We start from the raw sequence: 26621 nt of genomic DNA, 5'->3' as shown, positions 1-26621 counted from the left end.
CTAAAGATTTGCTTTTAAAAGGACATGTTTACACTCTTTACCAGAATGCTCTACTTACTATACACATTTTCTGTGGGTTTATAATCATCCTGGGGTTTTCTGAGTAGAGCTAGAAGCCCTCTATTCTTGATGCATCTGACTACAGAGCTTTGCAGGGTCATTTGTCTCTGGTAGTGCTGAAAGGCTACAAGACTGTTCACTTCCCCTGGGGCTGGCTTTGATGGGGGCACCCTTTCCTATTGCTCCTGAGTTTCTGGTTGCCTTTTTCTGCAGTTCTCAGATAGAAAAAGCCACTTAGTCAATTTCTCATTGGATTTCTGTATCATTTCAGTGTGGTGTGATTTTTAGGCTTTTGCTAGAGTAGGTTTTTTGGGAGCTGGACCTCCATCTTCCATTCATGCAGTCATTTTGGCCAGAAGTCCCAACATATGCTCTTTGATGAAGCCTGCTTATTCCTACTTTCTTGTTTTAGCTCATGTTGTTCCACCTGCCTGGATGATTTTCCCTACTTTTCTCTATCTCAATATTAGCATTCCTTAAGGACTATCTCAAACCCCATCCTCCCTATGAAAGCTGTCCTGACAACTCCAGTGAATATCTTCCCTTCCTGACTGCTACCAGCCCCCCCTTTTTGTTATCCTATATTAACATGTGATAATATTCAATTTAACACTTTATTGTGTACACTCCTAACAATGGTTCCTAATTGTTTCATGCCTAATTCTTTAATGCATGTAAAAATATCTTCCCCCAAAGTTTCAGGATATCAGGAACCATACCAGTTTCTTTTATATTCCCGAAGGGCTCAGTCCATTGCTAGGTACGTAGTGTTCTCCTTTAATATACCATCATCTGTGTCTTATCCCCTTAAGTGTGGATATACCCCAGGGCTTTATCCTGGGCCCTTTTCTCCTCTCTCTCTACATTCTCACTTCATGATCACATGGTTTAACAATAATTTCAATGAAGAGGACTCCCAGAACTCTATATCCTGTTCTAATCCCTCTCTATAACTCCAGCCCCATATCCCCCACTGCCTAGTTAAGTCTGATACCACATCTCCAATTACACATCCTAAAGGTATCTCAAACTCTTCATGTCCCAAACAGAATTCTCCTCTCTTTTCCTAACTTCCTTAATTCTAAGGACACCAACATCCTTTTGATAATCCAAGTTTGCAACTCTACAGTCTTTTTGGACTCTTCACTCTTCTTCACCCTTCATTTCCAGTCAGTTGTCACCCCCACACTATCTTTCACATCTGTCTCTTTTCTAACCAGACGTTAAAAGTTCAAGGTCTCATCCACTCCAGGACCATTGTAATAGTGTCCTCATTGGACTTTCTGCCTCCAATTTCTCCTGATCACTCAAGAAGCTCCTTTACTCAGCTTTAGAGAGTAAAAGAGTCTGACTCCCCCCAACTGTTCCATCCTCATAGAAAACTCACCTTAACACACTTTGTGGTTCAGCCAAACTGATCTTGCCTCTCCCTGTGCATAACACTCTGTTTCCTGTCTCCATGCCTTTCTTTGCACTGGTTGGCTTTTATGCCTGGAATGGAATACCTCTACAATTCTGCCTTGTAGAATTTCTAGCTTCCTTATTTATATAATTTCACTCAAGTGCTACCTTCTACAGGAAGCCTAACCTGATCCCAGCAGTTGGTAATTTCCTCTTTCCCAGAAAGTGATTGCTATCTATTTTGTATAGACTTTGAATTTACTTCTATATCCATATTTCATATTTACTTTTTTTTGGTTCATGTTGTTTGCTTTAATGAAAGGTAATTCTTTGAAGATCATCTGTTTCTCTTTTTGTCTTTGTATTCCTAGATTCTTGGAGAATTTCCTGGGGTCCTAAGAGATTAAATGAACTCCCAGGATCACCCAACCAATGTGCATCAGAATTACATTTGAACTCAGGTCTTCTTTACTACAAAGACAATTCTCTATCTACTGTATCTCTTTTCACCTCTCTTAAGATGGTGTTACAGAGTAGACTGATCTCCATTGGTGGAAGAAGTTCTTCATTAGACATGTCCTACACCAGTGACATTACAGATGTGATTGAAAACCAGACAAACAAATGAAAAAACAATTCCCAGTACCTACCCACAATGCCTGGCACATAATAGGCATTTGGTGAATGAATTGAATGAATATTTGCTGAATGACACTAAATTCTTCTTTTCTCTTGCACTCACTTTCTTCTCCCCTTCCTCATTCTCTCTTTCTCCTATCTCTTTTCTCTTTCCTTCCTCTTTTCTTCTTTTTCCTCCTCCCTTTTCTCCCATTTTATCTCTCTCCCTTCCTCCTCTCTGTCTCTGTCTTCTTGCCTGTTTGTCTCTTTCCCACATCTTTGTCTATCTGTGTTTCTCTGTGTGTGTGTCTCTGTCTTTTTCTGCCCCCTCTCTCTGTCTCTCTCTTCTCTCTCATTTTATTTCTCTTCCCATATAACACACACACACACACACACACACACACACACACACACACACACACACACACAGAGTGAACTTAATGAAGTTGAAAGAACCTGATCAATGTCATCAAAGAAAAGGGAAGAGGAAAAGGAAAAATTACCACGTTTAACAAATTACTATCAGCCAAAAGAGATAGTGAAATTGGAAGCAGGAAGACAACATCCAGTTCCCATGTGTGTTGCTGGATTGTTGTTGTTTTTTTTTTTAATGATTGGAAAGTAATTGATGCACAAGAAAGCTGAGAACATTTCCTGTGAAAATAGAGCCTGAAGGAACATTAGACAATTCTGTTGAAACGATTTTTAATATTAAATAGACATCATGTTTCATAAAGATTCACAAATATGGAGACAAATTCTATTTTTCTGGCACTAAAATTCTTTAGCAATAAAACTGGCCTAGTACTGTGGAAAGAGTGCTCACCCTGGAATCAGGGTATCTAGATTCAAATCCCATTTCTAATGCTTACTATCTATGTGACCCTGGACAAGTCTCTTAAGTTCACTAGGCTCAGTTTTGTCATCTGTAAAACAGGGGAGTCAGACTAGATTACATCTAAGTCCCTTTCCAATTCTAGATTTATGATATTATGATAGAAATGCCCAGATAGGAATTAGAAAGAAGACTTTAAGAGAGGGGAAAATTAAAAAAAAAAGAGGCAAAGAAAAAAAATAAGAAGAGGGAAAATAAAGGGATAGGAATAGGTGATAAATCAGGGTATGAAGAAACAGATCCAGGTACCAGGTTTAAGAGAGTAAATATGTATGTAGGGGGTGCATCTTCCATTCTGCAGTAAGGAGAGTGGTACTGATTCTCTCTCCTTCTCTCTTCACCCCCAAATCACCATTACTGCAAGTCACTTTGACATTCTCAGACCAAAACAACAGTTGTCAAGACATTTCTCAACTTGATCCTTCCTTCCCAGATTCCTTCCTTAATTTAAAAAGCTATGGCTGTCTCAGCCAACAAAGTGCTTCTGGAGCTGCTGGGGGGGAAAGTGTATAATTTTAAATAAATTAAATCTTTTCCCCATTTGGTTACACCGTTAGTTAGGGTATCAAGTGTAAAAGATTCATATTTCTATTGATGAATGACCATGCTTATCTAGTTACCTTCTCCTAAGTCCAGTAGATATGTTAAAAAAAAAAAGTCTAGCACTTCTTGGCATTTTTCTATCTTTAGATAATGAAAAGGGGCAAAGAGGAGGAGTCTCTATACACACTTGCTTTCTGAAGTAACTTTTCATTCTAGCAGCCCTGACAAGTCTTGCTAACAGAGCTAAGCTCACCCACAAATCAACACCTACCAGCTCTTCAGAAACAGCATGAACCAAGTGCTGCTTAGAAATAGAAAGACACTGAACGACATTGCTGCTGCTGTTGGCATCTGCTGCTATAAATTCAGATCCATGGAGCTGTTTTTAAAACTTGGCTGGGTTTTCATGATAGGGAAAAAATACTAAATCTGCTTTCCCTACATATGATATCCCCCTTCTCCTTCCTTCCCACCCCTCCCCCCCTTTTTTTTTTGCCCAGCCTAACCCCTGATTACTATTTTCTGAGGTGAACACCTATGGTTGTGGATTATCTCTTTTTTTTTTTAAGTTGAGATATCTTTATTGCATCACACTATAGTCAGAAAACAGACCTGACCAAAACTATGACAAAATTAATAGCAAAATTCTAAAAACCCTAGGTGGCACAGTTGATAAGAGTGCCAGGAATCAGGAAGACTCCTCTTCCTGAGTTCAAATCTGGCCTCAGACACTTCCTAGCTGTGTGACCCTGGGCAAGTCACTTAACAATGTTTACCTCAGTTTCCTCATCTGAAAAATGAGCTGGAGAAGGAAATGGCAAACCAGTCCAGCATCTTTGCCAAGAAAACTCCAAATGGGGCCACAAAGAGTTTGACACGACTGAACAACAAAAATCCAACAACCTTGAAAGACTTAAAAACTCTGATCAATGCAATAATAATCAGTCATGATTCCAAGGAGCCATGATAGCATAATGAAGCATAATACCCATCTCGGAACAGAGAGGTGATAGACTAAATATGCAGGAAAAAAAACACCCCACATTTTTATATGTGATCAATGTGGGAATTTGTTTTACCTGACTGTGCGTATTTGTTACAAGACTTTTTCCCCCTTTTCTTTTCCATTACTAAGGAGCGTGGGAAGGAGGAAAAAAAAAACTTGATAATTGAAAATATACATGTATTTTGTATTATATATATACTTATGTATACATATATATATGTATACTTACATATATATACACATACCAATAACAACCTTAACAGGTCTTTTTCAGGTTAGAAAATCTATCTTCAACATCATTTATGGATAATTCCTTAGAATTTCCTGGGGACAGTTACTGAGATAAATTAAGGCACAGTCCCTGCCCTTAAGGAATCTGCAACCTAGAGGAAGGAAAGATCACAGTAAACTGGGTCCATCATGAAAAAAATGGAACTTGATCTAGGTCTTGAAGAACAAATTGTTCTGGTGCTTAGCATAATGCCTCTACTAAGGCACATTGTAGGTGCTTAATAAACGCTAGTTGATTGGCTGATTGATTTAGATGAGTAGAGATCAGAGTGAAGGACATTCCAGATAGAGAGAAAACTGGAGCAAAAGAGGCAGGAATGTGTATCTTGTGTCTGGAGTTGGAAAGGCAGAGACAATGAACAGAACTACTTTGTTGGAGTGTTGAGTTTGTATCCTTAGAGTGAAATAAAAGCTTGAAAAGGGTAGGCTTTATTGTAGAACAAAAATTTGTGAAAGGCTTTATCGTGGGCCAGATTGTGGTAAGCCTTGAATGCCAAGATTTGGAGTAGAGACTCTATTGTGTAAATAACAGAGAAAGAGATTGTGGGTTTCTGAGTAGCCTATGGCATGCACAAAGCTTTACTTCAATAAGACTATCTGTCAATGCATGTGGGAGGGATTAGAAAAGGGAATGACTAAAGGCAGAAAGACCAGTGGGGAGATTAATTCTGAAGTGAGTTAATAAAGGATAGTATTGGCAACAGGACACAGTGATTATCAATTGGAATGAATATTTAGTAATAATAAGAGAGGTAGGAAGAATTGATGAGTAGCACTTGATTGTGGGTGTGAAAAAGAGAGAAGAGAGTCAAGGATAACAAGGTTTTGGGTTTGGATGACTGGAAATAATTATGCCATTGGTACAAATAGGAAAATGTGGAGATAAAACTGGTTTGGAAGAGAAAACTGATGAGCAGAGCCATAATCAGCATGTTTTATACCTCAGACAAGCTTTACAAAATGCAGCTGGGGCAAGGGATTCAAGAAGCTCCTTCAAATCAATTTTTAAAAAATAAATTCAGTTGGGCTGTATGTGTGCAAAGAGCAGACCCCCAAGGACGTACCAAGGCCACTGTTGTAATGGGGACAGGGCCACCTGGAGCTCAGCTGACAGCAGGAAGGGTGTAACATCTATTTAGCAACTTCTTCTTTTTCCTCCTCCTTCCTTCTCTTCCTTCTTCTCCATTGTTGCTATGCTTTTGGAATCAGTGATGTTAATATATATTTTTTTCATTTTGGGACCCTGAGGCAAAGATTCAATTACCTTGCCTTAGTCATGCCATTGGTGAGGAGTTTAGCTTTAGATATGCTGAGTCTGAGGAGATTATAGGACATTCAAGTAGACTTGTTCAGTCTAGCAAACACTGAAGAGATTCAGCTCAGGAGAGAGAGGTTGATATTGGAGGGATAGATTTGAAAACCATCAATCAATCCCATCAATAAACCACTTGCCAAGCATTTATTAAGCACTTACTACATGTTTGGCATTTATGTAAGAGGCAGTGTAGGGTGGTGGATAAAGAACTGGTCTCAGCAACAGGAAGACCTGGCTTTAAGTCTCTCCTCTAACACTCTAAATAAGCAATTCACTTAATCTCCCAGGGCCTCAGGTAACTCTCTAAGACTAAAAATTGCAGAGCAGGTACTGATTTGTATTGCTAGGGAGTTTTCTCAATAAATGTTTATTATACCAGCAAAATCATAGGTCTAGTTAAAAAAAAAGTGTTAGGCCCTGGGGAAACAAATAACAGTGTGATATTAAAAAAAAAGTGTGATAAAAGTGTCCCTGCCCTCAAGAAGCTTACATTCTAGAGACCATGAAAATAGATAGCATCTAGTTCTTTTTGCTGTCTGTATTCAGGCAATATGCTAGTTTTTTAAAGGGGAATTTAAGTTTGAATCACTTTTAGGACCTTAGATATAATTAAAGTAGGTGCCCCAAAGTGCTCTCTCTTCTTTTTTGTCCCAGTGATACCTGAAGTTCTTTTAATGAGGGAAAGTGCCATTTATTCTGCAATCAGAAATAAGTTGACAAGCATTTATTGAGTGCCCACTATGGGCCAAATTTGTGTGAAGGGCTGAGGACGCAAAGAATAGCAAAAACAGTCTCTCCCCTCAAGAATTATGGTTTAATGGAAGTAAAGCCAAAGACACGATGGTTCTAGGAGAGGATGATAAATTTACATTAAAAATTTAAAGTCCAATGATGACAGTTTCTTGAGCTCAGATTTTGATCAGGGTTAGGAGGGAAGAGAACAAGAGGGTACAGGGTTGCCTGAGAAGGAGGAAGAGAGGGAGCCAGAAGGGGAAGGTTGGAAGCACCAAGGGCAAATAACTACATGACGGTTTTGCCCAGTGGTGGTCTTGTCCATTGACTTTCTAAAGAATGCCCATGCTTCTTTCAGAGCCAGTTATCACTGGAACAGCACTACTCATGATAGAGGACAGGAATTTCTTGTCAAGGTGTCATTAGGAAGATACAAGAGAATATAGCTTTTTATATCTTTGTCCAGTGATTGTAGTCAGGATGGGGCACAACCCGGATATCAGTGCTCTGAAGGACAGGAAAGTGTGTCACACTCTACTTTGGTCCTTTCACCAGTTAGGAATAAAGTTGAAAGCTGCGTAGAATTCCTGGGTAGCTATCTAATTTTCCAACTGCCAGTCTCAAAAGCTAATGACAACTTTAACAACGTTAAGAATAGACTTTTGATTTGTAGAGGCTAGGGCTCCAGGAAATATTCCAGGAGAGAACAAATCAAGGGCTACTCATTATATAGGAAAGGAGGGGGAAGCAAGAGGTTTTTTCTTTATGATGGTAGAGAAATGAAGATTTTTTTTTCTCAAAGGTGAAATTCAGTGAAATAACAGATGGATTCTAAGGGAATCAATTTGGGAACTGTATAATCTTTTCCTCATGCTCTTTGTATCACATCTTGGTTCATATACTGATTGTAAAGAGCCTAGGAAATCATCAGAGGATAAACATTGTCATTTGCTCAGCTCCTGTCCCAGGATTTCCTCTGTCCCCTGAGAGGGTAGATACGATAGGAGATGGTATCTAATAAAATTAATGGTTTCACTTATTTCATACCAAAGTGCTACTGTGCTCATGAAAAGGACATCCAGAATGTCATCAGCAGCATCTACTGTGGTTATGAAAGAAAGGAATACATGCAGTGACATGCAATGACATCTCAGATTTCAGGAAATTTGGAATGTCCATTTCAGAAATGGTGGGGGAATGGTTTGGCTAGTTTTGAAAGTCAGGATGATAAACTTAATTCGAAATGGAATGAAGGTGCTAATCTTCCCCTAGGAAGATAGGAAACAGGGATTATACAAAAAACAATTCAGGCTGGTTAGCTGATTAAAAAGCTAAGAAGAAGGCATTGAAGATGGAAGATAATCGTTTTGTTTCTTTTAAGGGTCAGAGAAAGAGCGGATAGATAGAGTAGAAATGACTCCTTGTTAGCAATAAAACAAAGAAAAAGATTGTGGGGTTTGGGATTTGGTCACATTATTATGAATTAATATGAGATTAAAACCCTATGTTATTGTTTCCCTTGGACAGAAAGTATTACTTAGTACATAGAGAAATGGAAGCATAGCAGGAAAGAGTTAATGTGAAACTGGGAGGGATTATAGATCTAGAACTTGAAGGGACCTTTTAGTCCAAACCCTTTCGTTTTACAGATTAGGAAACTGAGGCTCAGGGAGGTTAAATGACTTACCCAACACCAAGGTCACACAATTATGAATATTAGAGGTGGGATTTGAACCCAGGTCTAACACTAGAGGCATTGAACCAAGTGACTTGAAACATGTTAATTAGGTAGGAACCAGATATTTATTAAGTATCTACTATATGCCATGCACTGGGCTTTACAAATATAAGCTCATTTGATCCTTCACAACAACCCTGGGAGGTATGTGCTATTATTATCCCCATTTTACAGAAGCAGAAACTGAAGCAGAGACTAAGTGACTTGCCCAGGATTACATTGCAACTAAGTGTCTGAGTCCACATCTGAATTCAGGTCTTCCTGACTCTACCCCTAATGCTCTATCTACTGTGCCCCGTAGCTGCCACCAATTAAGAGGATTTTGATCCTAAAAAATTAAGTTAACACTTTTCTACCTTGTGATTTCCAGGGTGTGAATAGGGGGGAAGACAGTTTATACATCAGTTAGTGTTTTTGATCTACCTGTAATTTAACTTCATAGAATCAAAGAACCTTAGAGGTCATTTAAGCCGCCCCCGCCCCCCAGCTTCAAAAAGAATCTGATTAAGCCATCTCAGAGAGATGAGAAACTGTTCTATTTTTAAGGACCTCCAGAGGTCTCTCTTGCAACCTATTTCAACCAGCAGACATTCTTCTTTGTTTCTTATCAGCCTTTCCTCACTGAAATTTAAGATACAAGGTGTGGCTCTCAAACTAATGTCCTAGTTTTACAAACCACACACATAAAATTAGTCTTATTACTTTAGAGGCAGGTTGCATAGCTAGATGAAAAATCCAGTCAGTTGTCAGCTTACATCCAAATATCTAGCTTTGAAAGACAAAAAAAAAAAAGCAAAGGACCAACAAAACTGGTTTCCTGGTGTCTGGTGTCATACAGATGAAGTATCCAAATAGGTGACTGATTTTCCCCCCCTTTTCATTTGAATAGTTAGCTGGTATGCCGCACAATGGACTTTTATGAAGTTTCTTTCCTCTAGTCCTCTCCTTCAGGGAAATGGCAAATATTTACCCACTAACCTTCGTGGAAGAGTAACCCACGTTAATGAAGAGGTTTGCCTCGGCAATAGAAAACCTCTTGATTTTTTCTATAACATCTACCAAAACCTGGGGCAACCAGGTGGCACAGTGTATAGAGTACTGGGCCTGGAGTCAGGAAGACCCAAGTTCAAATTTGGCCTTAGACACTAGCTGTGTGACCCTGACGAGTCACTTAGCCATGTTTGGCTCAGTTTCCTCATCTATAAAATGAGTTGGAGATGGAAATGGCAAACCACTCCATTATCTCTGCCAAGAAAACTCAAAAAAGGGGTCACAAAGAGTTGGACAGGACTAAAACGACTGAACGACAACAAGCCTGAACCTATTTTCTTAGCAACAAATTCATTCTCTCCTTTTCAGTGACAAATGCAGTATTATTGTCAACTTTATACATTGAATAACTTCACAACCCAAACTTTACTTAGATTCTCCCTCTTGCATTCGACTTTCCACACAAATGTTCTTGATATAACCTACATTTGAAAATAGACTGCTACCCAATGACGGAAGTTAGTATAATAGATGCTAAGAATAACATCCTCTTAACTTGAGTCATTGTGACAGACACATACACACACACACACACACACACACACACACACACACGCACACACCCTACTGTGCTAGATTCTATGTGAATGCCAGTTTTAAATCTGAACTTCTTCTGACTTATAGTTGTTTGGGGTTTTCAAATAATTATGCTTCTCAAACCAGATACTAGTTTAACAGACTGTGACCTAACTGTAGAAAATGCCACATAAACCCTTTGACCGGACAGACTAATTGTACTGATGGCATATACATACATGATTTCATGATACCCATTCGACTTGATGATTGGTACTGCTGATGTCACATGTGGTCAAAGAGTTCAACTTTCTTTTCAAGAATATGAGGGCCCTTTTCCACCCAGACATAAAGTCTGATTATTTACATTATCACATAACCCTGTCCTCTATTTTACACAAATTGAAGCAATAGCAAATCACCATTAAAAAATAAAAAAGCACCTGCCATGAATTCTGGAAGCTGGAGCTACTTTCACTTTCTTTGGTAGTTTTATGTTTTGGTATAGTCTTACAGGAAAATGTGCCAGTTACTTTGTATATGCCTCAGTGTCAGTTGAATTAACTTGAGTTAGAATATGATTACAGGAAAAATCCGAGATCCACTATCTAGGTTCAAATGGTTTGAATATTTCTGCCAGTATTAAACTCTTATGGTTAGGCAAGAGAAATGATTAGAGTCTCTTGGTGTTAAATGGAAAATAATATAATTTGTTGTTTTATCACCTCCACTAAATCTATCTTGGCATAAATTCACTGACTTTCCTAGCAGGAACATTTATTAGAGGGTTAACATAACAAGCTAAATCTTTCCTTCATGAAACAATCCAGCAGTGAGCTCACAAACATTTTCGTCCATAATCAGAAGTTTGGCCTTGAAGCCAGCCCACAAAGGAAACATGTGAAGAGCAAAGGAGCCCCAGGAGTGAAGCTGGAGTCAAAGCCTGCGTGCTATGAATCAGAGAGCACTATCAGAGCCTTACCTTGCCCTTGGGTCACTCCATAGAACTCGGCTGCTATCCTCGCGGCCTCCTTGCGATTTCCTTTCACGATGTAGAAGTGACTGAGGATGGCAAGGCTGATTTTCACAAAGAGTTTGAAGCAGAAAAGTGAAAGGATTGTGAAGTAGACATTGGACAGCTGCTGAGCAAAAGGACGGCTTTCCTCTTCCACAGACATGGCTGCTGGAGATTGTGTGTTAGGACTGAGATCCAACTCTCAAATGTGCCTGGCTCTGGGCACACACGGCCCCCGAGCAGCTGATCCTGAGGGAAGAAGATATCAGGTGGTCATGATGCTACAGCTCAAAATATTTATACTGTCCATAAAAGTTCACTGGGCCCTCCTATTGGCCTAACAGCACTCCACAGATGCCAACTTATCACATGCCTTATTTCTAGAACTCTTGGCTTTTCAGCCTCAATTTAAAAAATCAATTCCAGCCCTCTATAAATTTGTATGTTGTTTAACTTTTGTTATTCCATGTACAAACATAGTGGGAAGAGCACTGATCTTGGAGTCAGGACACCTATATTCTAGTCACACACTAGATGGATGAATTTGGATGTCACTTTCCTGCTTAGGCCTTACTTTCCTGAGCTGTAAAATGAAGGGGATAAACTAGATGCCCTCTAAGGCCCTGACCGGTTCTAACTCTGTATAAAAATCCATGAATATTTTTGAGAACATTTTGTATAGGGTCTTTACTTATTAATAATAATAATACCAATTTTACCACATTAAAACTAAATGACATACTTTTTTCTTTTCCAAGAGAATTACTTGAGGTTAGAGCTTTTCCTGAGACTAGGTTCATAGGATCATAGGTTTAAATCTAGAAGGGTCTTAAGTACTTTAGGCCAAAGGTTCTGTGGATAGGAGTCCCTGAACTTAAATGGGAAAAACAAATTACATCTTTTTTTCACTAACTGAAATACAGCCTTTCCTTCAAGTATGAATTAAAAACAAACAAATATTATCTGAGGTGTCCATAGGTTTCACCAGATGGACAAAGGGGCACATGATATCAAAAATGACTGAGAAATTTTACTCTAATCTAACACCTTCACTTAAAAAATGAGGGCTGTGAGGCTTATAAAAAAAGTGACTTACCCAAGGTGACCAAGATAGGAAATGCCAGAGTCAGGGTGGGAACATAGGTCTTTGACTATCGCTCTTTCTATTTAAGTCAAGCCTCTATGGAGAATCAAATGAAATACCTTTGGACTAGATCATCAACCACCAATAGTCCGTATGACTTGGGTGACCAGAATGACTCTTCATCAGTCTGACTCTTGGTATTTGACAGAGATAACAGGTTTGGCCTACAAATATACAAATTTGGATGCCCTACAAATACTGTTGACACTGTTCCAGGAGAACGAAGAACTTAGTAATGGAACGTTTATTAATAAAATCAAAAGTGTTTTGTTTGGATTTTCCAAAAAGAAAAATTCGACCAGAAAAAGAGACATGTTTTAAGCCTAAAGTGTGTGGCACTACTCTTATGGATTTGTTTTATAAATGAAATGGAAGTGGCTTCCTAATGGGTACTATTTATAGTTAAAAAGAGTAATAGAGTAAAATATTGAGTAAAATAATGTTAAATGATAGCTCCTGTTATTAAAGCTAAAAAAATAATATGTGCCAGAATGCAGGCTGACATATTACTCATGTGGAATTCCTGGCATAATGTGATGGGGTTTGGGCCATTCCTCTCTTCCTCTTAGATTCTTTAAAGCAGTAGATTCCCAAAGCAGCAGTCAGGAACAGAGAGGATCTGAGACTTAATGTTATAGCTTTGAAATTTGTATCCGGGGGCAAAAAGTATCTTATAGAATGATAGAATAGGATTAAGTTAATCTGAGGATGACTTTGCTTCCAGCCTTGCATTTGTATTACAGAAAAGAGTTAGAAATTTCATAACTAAGACTTAAAGTTAGCAAACAAAATGCCTCCTCTTTTTCCAAGGCTGCAACTTATTTTCAGGGAGCAAGTTTGGGTAATAAGGTCAATGTTGCAAAAAATAATAATGACGATGAGAAAACATTTGTATGGTTCTTTAAGGTTTACAAAGAATGGTCCTTACAATAACCAACCCTGTATGGTAGATAGTTATCAGTGTTGTTATCTTGATTGTATAGATGAGGAGGCATAGTGGTGAAGTGATTTACCCGTAGATAAGGAGAATGGCATTATTACCATCTTTGGTGCCACTATGAGAGAGAAAATTAGAACCGATGGATCATTAGTCTGAAAAGGGTGACATTATTTATGTTGTTTTGAGGATGAAGACAGAGGATGGAAGTTAGAACCTTTCTTGATCTGGGGTTCTTAACCTGGGTCCTGTGAACTTGTTTTTAAAAAAAAAACTATTTCAATGTAATTGATTTCCTTTGTGATCCTATATTTTTTTATTTCATGTACTTAAAGACTTTATTGTGAGGAGGGGTTCAGAGTGCCAAAGGAGTCACCTCTTCTGCTTAGAGCTAGAGGAGGCATACATAGGGGATGTAATGATTAGCTCCAATTAGCTTCTTGATGGGCACGATGATATTTGATTCCAAATTTCCAGAAAGCTCAGAGTGCTCTGAGTCATTATGCTAACCACTGATGTGCACGTAGAAATAATCCTTTCCTTAGTCATATTCCTAGTGCCTAAGGTTTCAACCCTTCCGCTTTACCAGTAAATGCTATCAAAAATAATCATTTCCACACTAGTTAGTCAGGAGTTTAGATTCTTCCATATTAGAAACATTTATTTTTCCAAGGCTGTTGTCATTTTTATGGTAAGTTAAAAACTTAGTCGATTTATTGGTCAAGAAATTTTATTTTCCAGGAGTTCAGCTTCATGCTATAGGAGATTCCCCTTGAGTATTTTCCTGGATTCCCATCTCCCTCCCCTTTCTCAGTATATCCTCCCTCCCTGTATACTTCTCATCCCCTCCAGTTTTGTGAATCATCAAATACAAACTAAAGATTCCTGGAGTTATCCATAGTAACAGTTCATATTTAGTTGCCTTTTCAGCTTGTGGAGTATGTTACATTCAACAAACCCTATAAGCATAAATATATTAATTATTACTGATAAGGAAACTGAGGCTCAAAGAGGGTCAGTGATTTATAGGAGGTCATAAACCTAGTAGGAATCAAAGCTTTGATGTACATTTCATGTTACCTATTTATATAGAGGAAGCAGGGTAAAGTGAAACAAGTGTGAACATGGAGGCAGAAGAGACTTGGGTTCAAATTCTACCTTTAATATTTAGCTGTGTGGCCACAGATGAGTTGTGTACTTTCACTGTACTTCACTTAGCTGCTTCAACTATAAAATGAGTACAATATATCAGAGAGAAGTATAAGAGACCTCAGAAGTCAGATACTCCAACCCCCTGATTTTGCAGATGAGGAAACTGAGGCATAGCAGGGATAATTGACTTGTTCAAGGTCACAAAGGTAATAAATGTCAGAGAAAAGATATATAATGTCTGTAGTATCAATTAGTTCAATTTACTCCCTAGGTTGTTTTCCTGCCTGGGAGAAACTTTTTGTCTTGAGTCATGAATCCCTTGCCAGGATCACAATTTCAGAAGGGGCCCCAGCCATGATTATTTCACTCAAAGTTGGACTTACTCTTCAAATGGTTTCTCAACCACTTTGTGGGGGCCTTGTCCCCTACTTTCCAGTTTCCCTTTCTGTGCTGTCTTCCCCCATTAAAATGTGAACTCCATGAAGGCAAGGACTGTCTTGTTTGCTCATATTTGTAACCCCAGTGCTTAGTGTTTAATAAATATTCACTTGTTCTGACTGTCTATTGTCTATCTAATCTATCATCTATCTCTATCATCTATCTATTGTCAGTCTCCATCTATACATCTCCCTCTATTATCTGCCTCTTTCTATTCTATTTATCTCTTTCTATTCATCTTTCATCTATCTCCCTCTCTGTATTCATCTTTCATCTATCTATCATCTATCTAATCTATCATCTATCTCTATACATCTATCTGTATCATCTATCTCTATCTGTCTATCCTATCTATTCATCTTTCATCCAACCATCTATCCATCCATCCATCTATATCTATCTAATCTATCATCTATCTCTGTCTATACATCTATCTGTATCATCTGTCTCTATCTGTTGATTCCATCTATCTCTTTCTATTCATTTTTCATCTATCTCCCTCTATCCATCTTTCATCTATGTATCTATCTCTCTATCTATCTGCCTATCTTTCTTTCTTTTCCATCTGTGTATAGTACCTACTACACAGTATGCTTGTGAGGGTAGAATGAGCAGTGTATATTAGTGCTTTGTTAACCTTGAAGCAATTATCTAAATGTCAGGTGGTGTTGTTACCATGATATCCCCCTCATAGAGGGTAGTGGGAGCTATTATTGACTAGGCAAATAAAAATCCTGTTAAGAACCTTTCCTATTCCCAGTGCCATTCTTCTTAGCTTCAGTTAATCAAATACAAAGTATTCGTTTATTGAGTACTTAAAATGTACATTGCAGATGGTGCTCTGGGGAAGACAAAATGCATATGACTTGGTCTCCATTCTTTAGAAGTTTACTGTCTGGTTGAAGAGACAACATTTATATCTAAAAACTAATTAGAGAATAGTACAACCCAGTATTGACCATCTGGTAATGTTTATGTGTTGCCTTTTGGGTTGTTGAAAAGGAGTGTTTAGTATGACCAGTGAATTATCTTGACAAAATTCTATTAGTCTCTGCCCTGCTTCATTTGGTACTCCAAGGCCAAACTTGCATGTCATTCTAATTATCCTTTGATTTCCTGATTTAACATTCCAATCCCCTATGCTGAATGTGACTTTTTTTTGGTGTTATTTAAGATGTAGATCTTCACAGAACTGATCAACTTTAGACTCTTTGGCATCAATAGTTGGAATAGAGACTTGTATTACAGTGATGTTGAACAGTTTGCCCTGGATTCAAACAGATATTCTGTAATTTTTGAGATTATACTCCAGTGTTGTGACTTTACACATGAATATCACCAGACGTCAATATTGAAGTCAGATTTATTATGTACTTTGTAGCCAAAGGTGGAGAAACTTTATATGATTAATTAAAACAAGATCTGGAGCTGCCTATGGCTCAGATCAAGAGCTTTTTATGGCAAAATTCAGACTTAAATTGAAGAAAGTAGGGAAAGTCATTAAACCATGTAAGTATGACCTAAATAACATCTTCATAAATAGAGGTGATGAATGGATTTAAGGAATTAGATCTGGTAGATAGACGCCTGAACAACTATGGACAGAGGTTTGCAATATTGCACAGGAGGCAACTACAAAAAACATTCCGAAGAAAAAGAAGAGCAAGAATGCAAAATGACTGTCTGCTGAGGCTTTACAAGTAACTGAGGAAAGGAAAGGGAAAGGAAGAAGAGAAAGAGAAAGATATACATACCCAACTGAATGCACAATTCCAGAAAGTTAAGAAGGTTTTCTTAAATGAGTGATGCAAAGAAATAGAAGGAAATAATATAGTGAGAAAGATGAGAGATCTCTGCAAGAAAATTAGAGATATCAAGGGAAGATTTCATGCAAAAATGGGCATGATAAAAGACCAAAACAGTAGGTATTTAACAGAAGTAGAAGAAATTAAGAAGAGGTGGCAAAAATATACAGAAGAATTACATAAGAAAGATCTTAAGATCACCATTAACCACAATGGTGTGGTTACTGAACTAGAGCCAGACATCCTGGAGAATGAGGTCAAGTGGGCCTTATGAAGTTTGGCTAACAATTGCTAGTGGAGGTGACAGAATCTCAGCTGAGCTATTTAAAATCCTAAAAGTTGATGCTGTTAAGGTGCTACACTCAGCATGCCAGAAAACTTGGAGAACTCAACAGTGGCCACTGGATTGGAAAAGATCGGTTTATATCCCAACCCACTGTGTGACCCTGGCAAGTCACTGTGTGACCCTGGACAAGTCACTTAACCCCAATTGCCTAAAAAAAAAAGAAGAAGAAGAAGGGCAATGCCAAAGAATGTAATACCAAACAGTTGCACTCATTGCACATACCAGCAAAGTTATGCTTAAGATTCTGTAAGCTAGGCTTCAGCAATATGTGAACTGAAAATTACCAGAATGGGCTGATTTTTGAAGAAGCAGAGGAACTAGAGACCAAATTGCCAACATTCACTGGAGTATAGATAAAGCAAGAAAGTTACAGAAAAACACCTACTTCTGTTTCTTTGACCACACTAAAGCCTTTGTGTGGAACACAGCAAAATTCAGCAAGTCCTCAAAGAGATGGGAGTACCAGATCATTTATTTGTCTCCTGAGGAACCTGTATACTGACAAGAAGCAACAGTTAGAACCAAACATGGAACAACTGATTGGTTTAAGATTGGAAAAGGAGTACGACAAGCCTGTATGTGCTCTCCTTATCTATTTAACTTACATGCAGAATACATCATGCAAAATGCCAGGCTGGATGAATCAAAAGCCAGAGTTAAGGTTGATGGGAGAATTATTAACATCCTCATATATGCAGATAATACCACTTTGATGGCAGAAAATGAAGATTTAAGAAGCCTTTTGATAGAGGTAAAAGAGGAGAATATAAAAGCTGGTTTGAAGTTTAACAACAACAACAACAACAAAAAACTAAGATCTTGGCAGCTAATCCTATCACTGCCTCATAAATAGAAGAAGAAGAAATGGAAGCAGTGCCAGATTTTATATTCTTGGGCTCAAAGATTGCTGCAGGTGGTGACTATAGCCATGAAATTAAGAGACACTTACTCCTTGGAAGGAAAGCTATGACAAATCTGGACAGCACACTCAAAAGCAGAGACATTACCTTGCCAATAATGGCTCATATAGTCAAAGCTGTGGTTTTTACAGTAGTAAGATACGGCTGTGAGAGTTGGACTATAAAGGAAATTGAGTGCCACGAATCAACATTTTCACATCGTGGTGCTGGAGAAGACTTTTGAAAATCCCTTGGAAAGCAAGGGGATCAAATCAGTCAATACTTAAAGAAATTGATTCAGACTATTCACAGGAAGGTCAAATATTGAAGCTAAGGCTTACTCTGACCACACAATGAGAAGATGGGGACTCATTGGGAAAGGTTGAAGGCAGAAGGAAAAGGGGAAGACAGAGGATGAAATGGATAGATTAGATTGCTGAGACTTCGGGAGATAGTGAAGGAGAGAAGGGCCTGGCATGCTATGGTTCATCGGATCACAAAATGTCAGACATGATTGAACAGCAACAGCAAGAACAGCAATAAGCCATATACAGCTAAGACATTCATGGAGTGCCACAGACCCTGAATGCTGTAGAAGTCAGAAAAGCAGGAGACCATAGGCGCATAAATCTAGAGCAGGAAGGGACTTTAGAGGTAACAGGCCCAGAAAGGTTAGTCATTTGGCTCAGGACCACACAATTAGTGGGCATCTGAGGTGGGATTCAGATCCAAGTCTTTCTGACTTCAAGACCAACTCTCTATTCACTTCACCACACAGTTTGTTGTAATCAAGAAAGACTGTGGAGGAGGTAGTTATATGTGTGCTGATTAAAAATTTCAGAGGGTAGGGTGAGGGGCATAGTGAGATGATAGATGAAACAGAGAAGGAATGACTAGAGAGGAAGGATAGTACCTTGTGATCTAGAGAAGGCTTTAATAGCCTTTACAGAACATAAAAACAGTGTCGGATGCTTCAGAAAGGCTGAGGAGGATGAGGACTGAGAAAGAGTCACTCAATGTGGGCAGCAGGAGGTCATTAATACCCTTTAAGAGAATGGTTTCAATAGAGTGGAAGAGATGGAAATCATTCTCTGGGGGGTTAAGTGTTGGGATGAATGTGATTCCCCCAAAAAAACTTCCTTCATTCCACACAAACCCACCCTTATGCGTCCTGGTGTTTGGCATACACAATTTCCTTATTTAAAAACATGGGCCAATACTTCTTGTATCAGAAATAAAGAAGAACTTTGGTAACTTGCTTAAAAATAAAATAAAGTGGTACATACAGTGGAAAGAGTACTAGCTCTGGAGTCAGAGTCCTGGCTTCCAATTATTCCTCAGTCACTTTCTGAGCCTCATTTGTAAAATGGGGGAGGTGGTGGGTGAGGAGAAACAGAGACAGAAGATTTTTAATGTTCCTCTCAGCTCTAAATCAAGAACATCAGGATTCAAACATCTATAATTGATGGTACAATATTTTAATGATGGGAGTCACTGAGGTTATAACCAGGAAAATATTCCCCTAGGCCCTGACTCCATGGCTTGGCTTAGCTAGGAAAGCTCTGAGCTTGAGCTTTGCCCCTAGGGTTCTGCATGAAAGACATCTGAGGCAATGGGTAAACTTCCCCACCTAAGTGTTTGGGGAATCTGTTCATTTCAATGACTTCATACTTTGTATATGCCACACTTTTGGGGTTTGCCAAATAAATGTGGATGTTGAAGAGGATAGAAATTCTCTAATTTTCCCTTTTCTCAACCTTCAGGGAACTGACCCAGACTCTGGAAGACTAGACGTTGACAAGGAAGGAATATAAATGCTTACATTTATATAGCACCTACTATGTGCCAGGCACTGTGTTGAGCACTTACAAATATTATTTCCTTTGATTCCCATAACAATCCTAGGAAATAGGTGTCATTATTATCTTCATTTTACAGTTGAGGAAACTGAGGCAGAGAGTGGTTAAATAACATGCCCAGGGTCAGACACTTAGTAAAAGTCTGAGGTAGGATTCAAACTCAGGTCTTCCTGACTCCAGGCCTAGGACTCTGTCCACTGCTCTGCCTAATTGCCTCACTGACAACCCAGTCCCTGTCCTTATAAGGGAGGGAACTGAACTGGAGTCCTGGAATAAGGTGAGGAGTAGGGGGATACTACACAATAATAATAATAATAGCATTTAACATTTATTTAACATTTACTATGAGCACTTTGTAATTTTTATCTCATTTGATCCTCCCAACAGCCCTGGGAGTTAGGAACCTCCTGGTGCCACCGAGGGAAACACACAGGGAATTCAGGAGTCCCTGCCCTCTCCCTTGTTCTTTCCTGGGTCACTTCTCCCAGAGGGGTTGGCCTGGGAAATGCCCAGCTGGAAGGACTGTGTACAAAGCATCTTGGCCGCCTCTCAAAGCAGGGAAGTATATGAATTACGCACACATTTGGAGTGTTGAGCTGTCTCTCTGTTGCTGACATACAACAGACTAATGGACTAAATAGCACAAAGTTTCTAGGAGAGAAATCTCAGTTTTCCCTTGGGAAAGCGAGTCAGTGGAGGTTCCTTTCCTATTCACTTCTAGAGAATGGCCATTCTATTTTTTTTTTAATAAGGAGCTATCTTTATTATATGCCAATTAATCCAACACTCTAAGTGAAATGCATGAACATTTACAAAAAAAGAGATAAATTACTCATGATTTTTTATTTATTTAGTATTTTATTTCCCCCTATACATGTAAAAACAAATTTTAACGTTTGCTTTAAAAACTTCGAATTCCAAATTCTCTCCAATCCTCCCTCCCCACCCCACCTCATTGAGAAGACAAGTCTAATATAGGTTATACATGTGTAGTAGTGCAAAACATTTCCGTAATAGTCATGTTGTGAAAGAAAACATAGACCAAAAAAAAAACCTCTCAAGAAACATGAAGAAAGTTTAAAAAAAGTGTGCCTCAATCTGTATTCAGACATCACCAGTTCTTTCTCTGGGGAAGGATAGCATTTTTCATCTTAGGTCCTTCAGAGTTATCTTGGATCATTGTATTACTGAGAATAGCTAAATCATTCACAGCTGATCATGTTACAATATGGCTGTTTGTACACAGTACATTTCACTTTGCATCAGCTCGTGTAAGTCTTTCCATGTTTTTCTGAGAGCATCCTGCTCATCATTTCTTATAGCACAATAGTATTTCATCATAATTACATACTACAATTTGTTCAGCCATTCACCAATTAATGAGCATCCCCTCAATTTCCAATTCTTTGCCATCAGAAAAGAGCTGATATAAATATTTTTTGTGCATATAAGTCATTTTCCTTTTTGTTTTTTTTTTAATCTCTTTTAAGTTACAGACCTACTAGTGGTATTGCTAGATTAAAGGGTATGCATGGTTTTATAGCCCTTTGGCCATAGTTTCAAATTGCTCTGCAGAATGGTTGAATCAGTTCACATCTCCACCAATAGTGAATTAATGCTCATTTTTCCCACATCCCCTCCAATATTTGTCATTTTCCTTTTCTGTCCTATTAACCAATCTAATAAGTATGAGGTAGTACCTTTGAATCGTTTTAATTTGCATTTGCCCAATCAATAGTGAATTGAAGCATTTTTTCATAGGACTATAGATAGCTTTGATTACTTCATTTGAAAATAGTTCATACCTTTTGATCATTTATCAATTGGGGAATGGCTCTCATTTTTTAATAAATTTGAATTTGTTCTCTATATGTTTAAGAAATGAGTCCTTTATCTTGCTTCAAAAAATTTTTTTTCCAGTTACTATTGCTAACTGCATTTCCCTCCATCCTATTCCCCCCCTTTAATTCTATTCTCTCTCTCCTTTCATCCTGCCCCTCTTTCAAAACTGTTTTGCTTCTGACTACCTCTCCCCCAATCTGCCCTCCCTTCTATTACACCCCCCTCCCTTCTCTTATCCCCTTCCCCTCCTACCTTCCTGTAGGGTAAGATAGATTTATATACCCAATTGAAAGTATATGTTATTCCCTCTTTGAGCCAATTCTGATGAGAGTAAGGTTCACTCACTCCTCCTCACCTCCCCCCTCTTCCCCTCCACATTAAAAGCTTTTTCTTGCTTCTTTTATATGACATATTCTACCCCATTCTACCTCTCCCTTTCCCTTTCTCCCAGTACATTCCTTTCTCACCCCCTCAATTTTACTTTTTAGGTATTCAACTCACACCTCTGCCCTCTGTCTATATACACTCCTTCCATCTGCTCTAATAATGAGAAAGGTCTTAAGAGTTACAAGTATCATATTCCCATGTAGGAATGTAAATAGTTTAACCTTAGGAAGTCCCTTATGACTTCCCTTTCCTGTTTACCTTTTTATGCTTCTCTTGAGTCTTGTGTTTGAAAGACAAATTTTCTATTCAACTCTGGTCTTTTCATCAAGAATGCTTGAAAATCCTCTATTTCAACAAATATCCATTTTTCTCCTCAAGAATTATACTCAGTTTTTCTGGGCAGGTGATTCTTGGTTGTAATCCTAGCTCATTTGCCCTCTGGAATATCATATTCCAAGCCCTATGATCCTTTAAAGTAGAAGCTGCTACATCTTGTGTTATCCTGACTGTGGCTCTACTGAACTTGAATTAATTTTTTCTGGTTGTTTGTAATATTTGCTGCTTGACCTGGGAGCTCAAGAATTTGGCTATAATTTACTGGGAGTTTTCATTTTGGGATCTCTTTCAGGAGGTGATCAGCGGATTCTTTTAATTTCTATTTTGCCCTCTGGTTCTAGAATATCAGGGCAGTTTTCCTTGATAATTTCTTGAAAGATGATGTCTAGGCCCTTTTTTGATAATGGCTTTCAGGTACTATAATAATTTAAAAATCATCTCTCCTGGATCTATTTTCCAGGTTAATTGTTTGTCCAATAAGATATTTCGTATTGTCTTCTATTTTTTCATTCTTTTGGTTTTGTTTTATTGTTTCTTGAATTCTCATAAAGTCATCAGCTTCCATTTGCTCAATTCTAATTTTTAAGGAATTATTTTCTTCAGTAGCTTTTGAACCTCCTTTTCCATTTGGTCAGTTCTACTTTTTAGGGATTTTTTTCTTCAATGAATTTTTGTGCCTTTTCTTCCATTTGGCCAGTTCTGTTTTTTAAGGCATTCTTCTCCTCATTGGCTTTTTCTACTTTTTTAACCATTTGGCCTAGTCTGTTTTTTAAGGTGTTATTTTCTTTAGTATTTTTTTGTGTCTGCTTTGCCAAGCTGTTGACTTGTTTTTCATGATTTTTTTGCATCACTCTCATTTCTTTCCCAATTTTTCCTCTACCACTCTTACTTGATTTTCAAAATCGTTTTTGAGTTCTTCCATGATAAGACCAATTCATATTTTTCTTGGACACTTTGACTTTATTATCTTCCTCTGAGTGTGTGTTTTGATCTTCCTTGTCACCATAGTAACTTCCTATGGTCAGAATTTTTTTTGTTGTTTGCTAATTTTCCCAGCCTATTACCTGATTTTTAACTATTTGTTAAAGTAGGGTTCTGCTTTCAGGGTGGAGGGCACACTGTCCCAAGCTTCAATGGCTTTGTGCAGCTGTTTTAAGAAATACTTCTAGGGACCTGTAAGTTTTCAGTTTTTCCAAGGTAGTATCATCTAAGGCAGAGGTTCCCAAACTTGTTTGGCCTTTCTCTCCCTTTTCAAAAGAAAATACTCAGTGTCCCCCTGGAAATCTACTTTCTTTAACCTTTTAATGGTTTTTTTTGAAACTTGCTTCATTTAAAAAATATAAAATATTTTGAAATGACGCATCTTAAATTTAATAATTTATTGTAAATTTGTATTTTTTCCCCTACATTGAAATTTTGATGACACAATATTGCATCATATAACTGTATAGTATGGCAGTGTAAACAAGTCATCACATGCACATATTCCTGCTTCCCAACAATGCGTGACATGCTTGCCCACCAACACTTGCTTATTAAAACCTGTCAGCGGACTTGACTTCTGATCTGTTATAACTTACATTTTGGGTGTTTATTTGGAAAATAATGAATTACTATGACTTTATCTCTGTTACACAACAGATGAAACGTGCATGAATGGCTTTTCAAAATGTTCTTATCTTCTTTTCTTTCCTTATGTTTCCCCTGCCCCCTTATTTTTATGCAAGGCCCCCCAAGTTCACCTGAGGCTACTGCCACCCCTCTGGATCATTCCAGCATCCCTCATGGAGTGGTATTGCCCACTTTGGGAACCTATGACTAAGGAGAAGTGTTTATTACTCTCCTGGCCTGTGCTCTGGTCTGTGAGTGACCACAAGTACTCTTTTCTGCCCTGGAACTGTGAGGAGGATTCCTACTCCAATGTGGCCAACATGCTCTGGTGTGCTAGTGCTCCTCCTCACCATGGGACTGTCATCCAGGTTTTTGACCCAGATCCAAGTATGGGCAAAGCCACAGAGTCCTGCCTTGGTGCTAGCAAAGAACCCCACTGTCTCCTGACCAGTTGTTCAACCCCGTTACAGTCTGTGGGCTGAGAGCTCTGGAAGCAGCCACTGCTGCTGCTGATTCAGTGTCTCTCAAGGCCTGCTCCTGGTTCGCTATGGTCAAGGCTCTGCTGGTGCGGCCTTCACTGGACTGTGCTCCATTTTCACCCAGGTGTGACAGACCTTACCTGCTAACCTTCTAAGTTGTCTTTGGCATCTGTGGTCTAGGGGTCTGGAAATCACTACTGCTGTCACTGATTCAGTTGACCTGAGGCCTGCTCCTGCTTTGCTCAGGCTGTGGCTGTGCTAGAGTGGCCTGCACTGGACTGCGTTTTTCTCTCACTCTGGTGCAACAGACCTTTCCTGACGACCTTCCAATTTGTCTTGGGCTGGAAAATTCTTTCACTCTGTCTTTTTGTGGGTTCTTCTGCTCTTGAATTTAGAGTCATAATTTAAAGGTATCTGGAGGAGTTCGAGTGAGAGCTTAGGTGAGTCCTTGCCTTTACTTTACCATCTTTGCTCCACCTCAAGAATGACCATTCCTTTACCGAGAGGGGAAAACAGAATTCCTTGAAGGTTAAGCACCTACTAATTATAAAAGTTTTGCCTAGAGAATCGTGCCTAGAGATGATTCTTCCTATTTCTTTGGTTATTTTCCCCCAGTACCTTGGAATATGGAAGCCCAATCCCTTCTTTAATAATCCCCTTGGCCTTTTTATTGTCTTTTGCATTCTTCAACTTCATTCTAAGCTTCCATCCTCAGTTACTTACCTTGCTTACATCTACACTGTAGCCTTTTTATAATCTGTTGATGAGTCCCCTGTGCATCCACATGGGTCTCTTTGAATAGTTGCTATTTTTCTTCCTCACTGAAATCATTTGTTTGTGTTGCTTTGAATTAAGTAAAGTAATGGACAAAGACTGTCTTCTGTTTTATTTAAACTTTCCATTTCCCACATCAGCAGAGAACCCTGCACAAAGCAGATATTTAACATTTTTTTTGAATCTTATTGAAATGTAGCATGTCAGAAATGCCAGTTTCTAGAGATTTCTTTGGCGCAGTGTTGGATACCTCTGTTTTTATAATATGCAGAGAAAATACAAAGTGTTTTCAGTAGAGATTTGAATTTTCATCTGCTCATTGTTTGACGAAAGATATAAAGACTTCATCTAACTTTCCTACTCCTGATGCGATTCCACACAACAAAAATAGATGGGTACATTTTCAAGCAGTTAGTTAGTATTAGGATGCTCATACAGTGCTAAGTACCCTCTGGGTGTTTAGCAAATGTTTGTTATGGATGATTGGCCAGCTACACATCTGATGCACACTAAGAAGCTTCATTTGCACATAAATCTCTGAGGTTCCATTGAGGTTGATAATAATTCAGAGGAAAAAAAGAGAGTGTGGTGCAGTATAGGGGAAACAGCCCTTAATATATGGAGTAAAGACCTGAGTAATAACTTTGATTCCACCACTAAGTGACCATAGGGCAAAAATCAGAGCTCTGGTTTCCTAATCTTTAAATTGGGGAAGATGATCTTCCTTGTCTATATCAGAAGATTGCTGGGAGGGTCAAATATGAAAGCATTTGGCAAACTGTAAAGCGCCATACGGGAAGCTAGGTTGTGCAGTAGACAGAGTGGATAGTGGCTTGGAATTGAGAAGACTTGAGTTCAAATCCTGACCCAGACACTCACTAGCTATGTGACCCTGGACAAGTCATTTTACCCTGTCTGCCTCAGTTTCCTCATCCATAAAATGAGCTAAGGAAGAAAATAGCAAACCACTCTAGTATCTTTGCCAAGAAAATCCCAGTGAGGTCACAAAGAGTTGGACACTACTGAACCAGTTGAACAACAACAGTAACAGTATTCTCCCACAAATACTCATCTTATCATTAGATTGTAAGCTCTTTGAAACCAGGAACTGTCTTTTGCCTCCTTTTTTATCCTCGATGCTCAACACAGTGTCTGGCACACAGTAGGTACTTAATAAATGTTTATCGGTTGATTGCTGACATCATCAGTGAGAACTGCGGACAATCATAGGGGAACACATGGAAAGGAATATGTGGGAGACACATGTGTCCACAGTGAGCAGAAGGATACACACAGGGAGGATGCATATGAAAGGATCACGTGTGGCCAGGGCACTTGTAAGGACGGGCATCTCCGCAGGGCTGCTAAAAGTGATATTATTCTGCTGCTCTGGACAGTCTCACTTCCCCACTACACTTCTGCTGGACGCGTG

The 26621-nt window shown here is 38.7% G+C and overlaps 1 protein-coding gene across 1 annotated transcript in view; it reads right to left on the bottom strand.

Moving 5' to 3' along the window:
* ASB5 (ankyrin repeat and SOCS box containing 5) overlaps positions 1-26621 on the bottom strand; it is a 102539-nt gene that overhangs the window by 68614 nt on the left and 7304 nt on the right. Inside the window, exon 2 of the mRNA XM_020997877.2 lies at positions 11148-11429. Within this exon, the coding sequence (XP_020853536.1) occupies positions 11148-11343 (196 nt within the window). The 5' untranslated portion in view covers positions 11344-11429. The remainder of the gene's footprint in view (positions 1-11147; positions 11430-26621) is intronic.

The sequence above is a fragment of the Phascolarctos cinereus genome, unplaced genomic scaffold (genome assembly GCF_003287225.1).
Source record: "Phascolarctos cinereus isolate Bilbo 61053 unplaced genomic scaffold, phaCin_HiC Scaffold_9;HRSCAF=440, whole genome shotgun sequence".
In the NCBI taxonomy this organism is placed as follows: domain Eukaryota; kingdom Metazoa; phylum Chordata; class Mammalia; order Diprotodontia; family Phascolarctidae; genus Phascolarctos; species Phascolarctos cinereus.
Note: the sequence above shows the minus strand (reverse complement) of the source record. Positions and strands in the feature narration are given on the sequence as shown.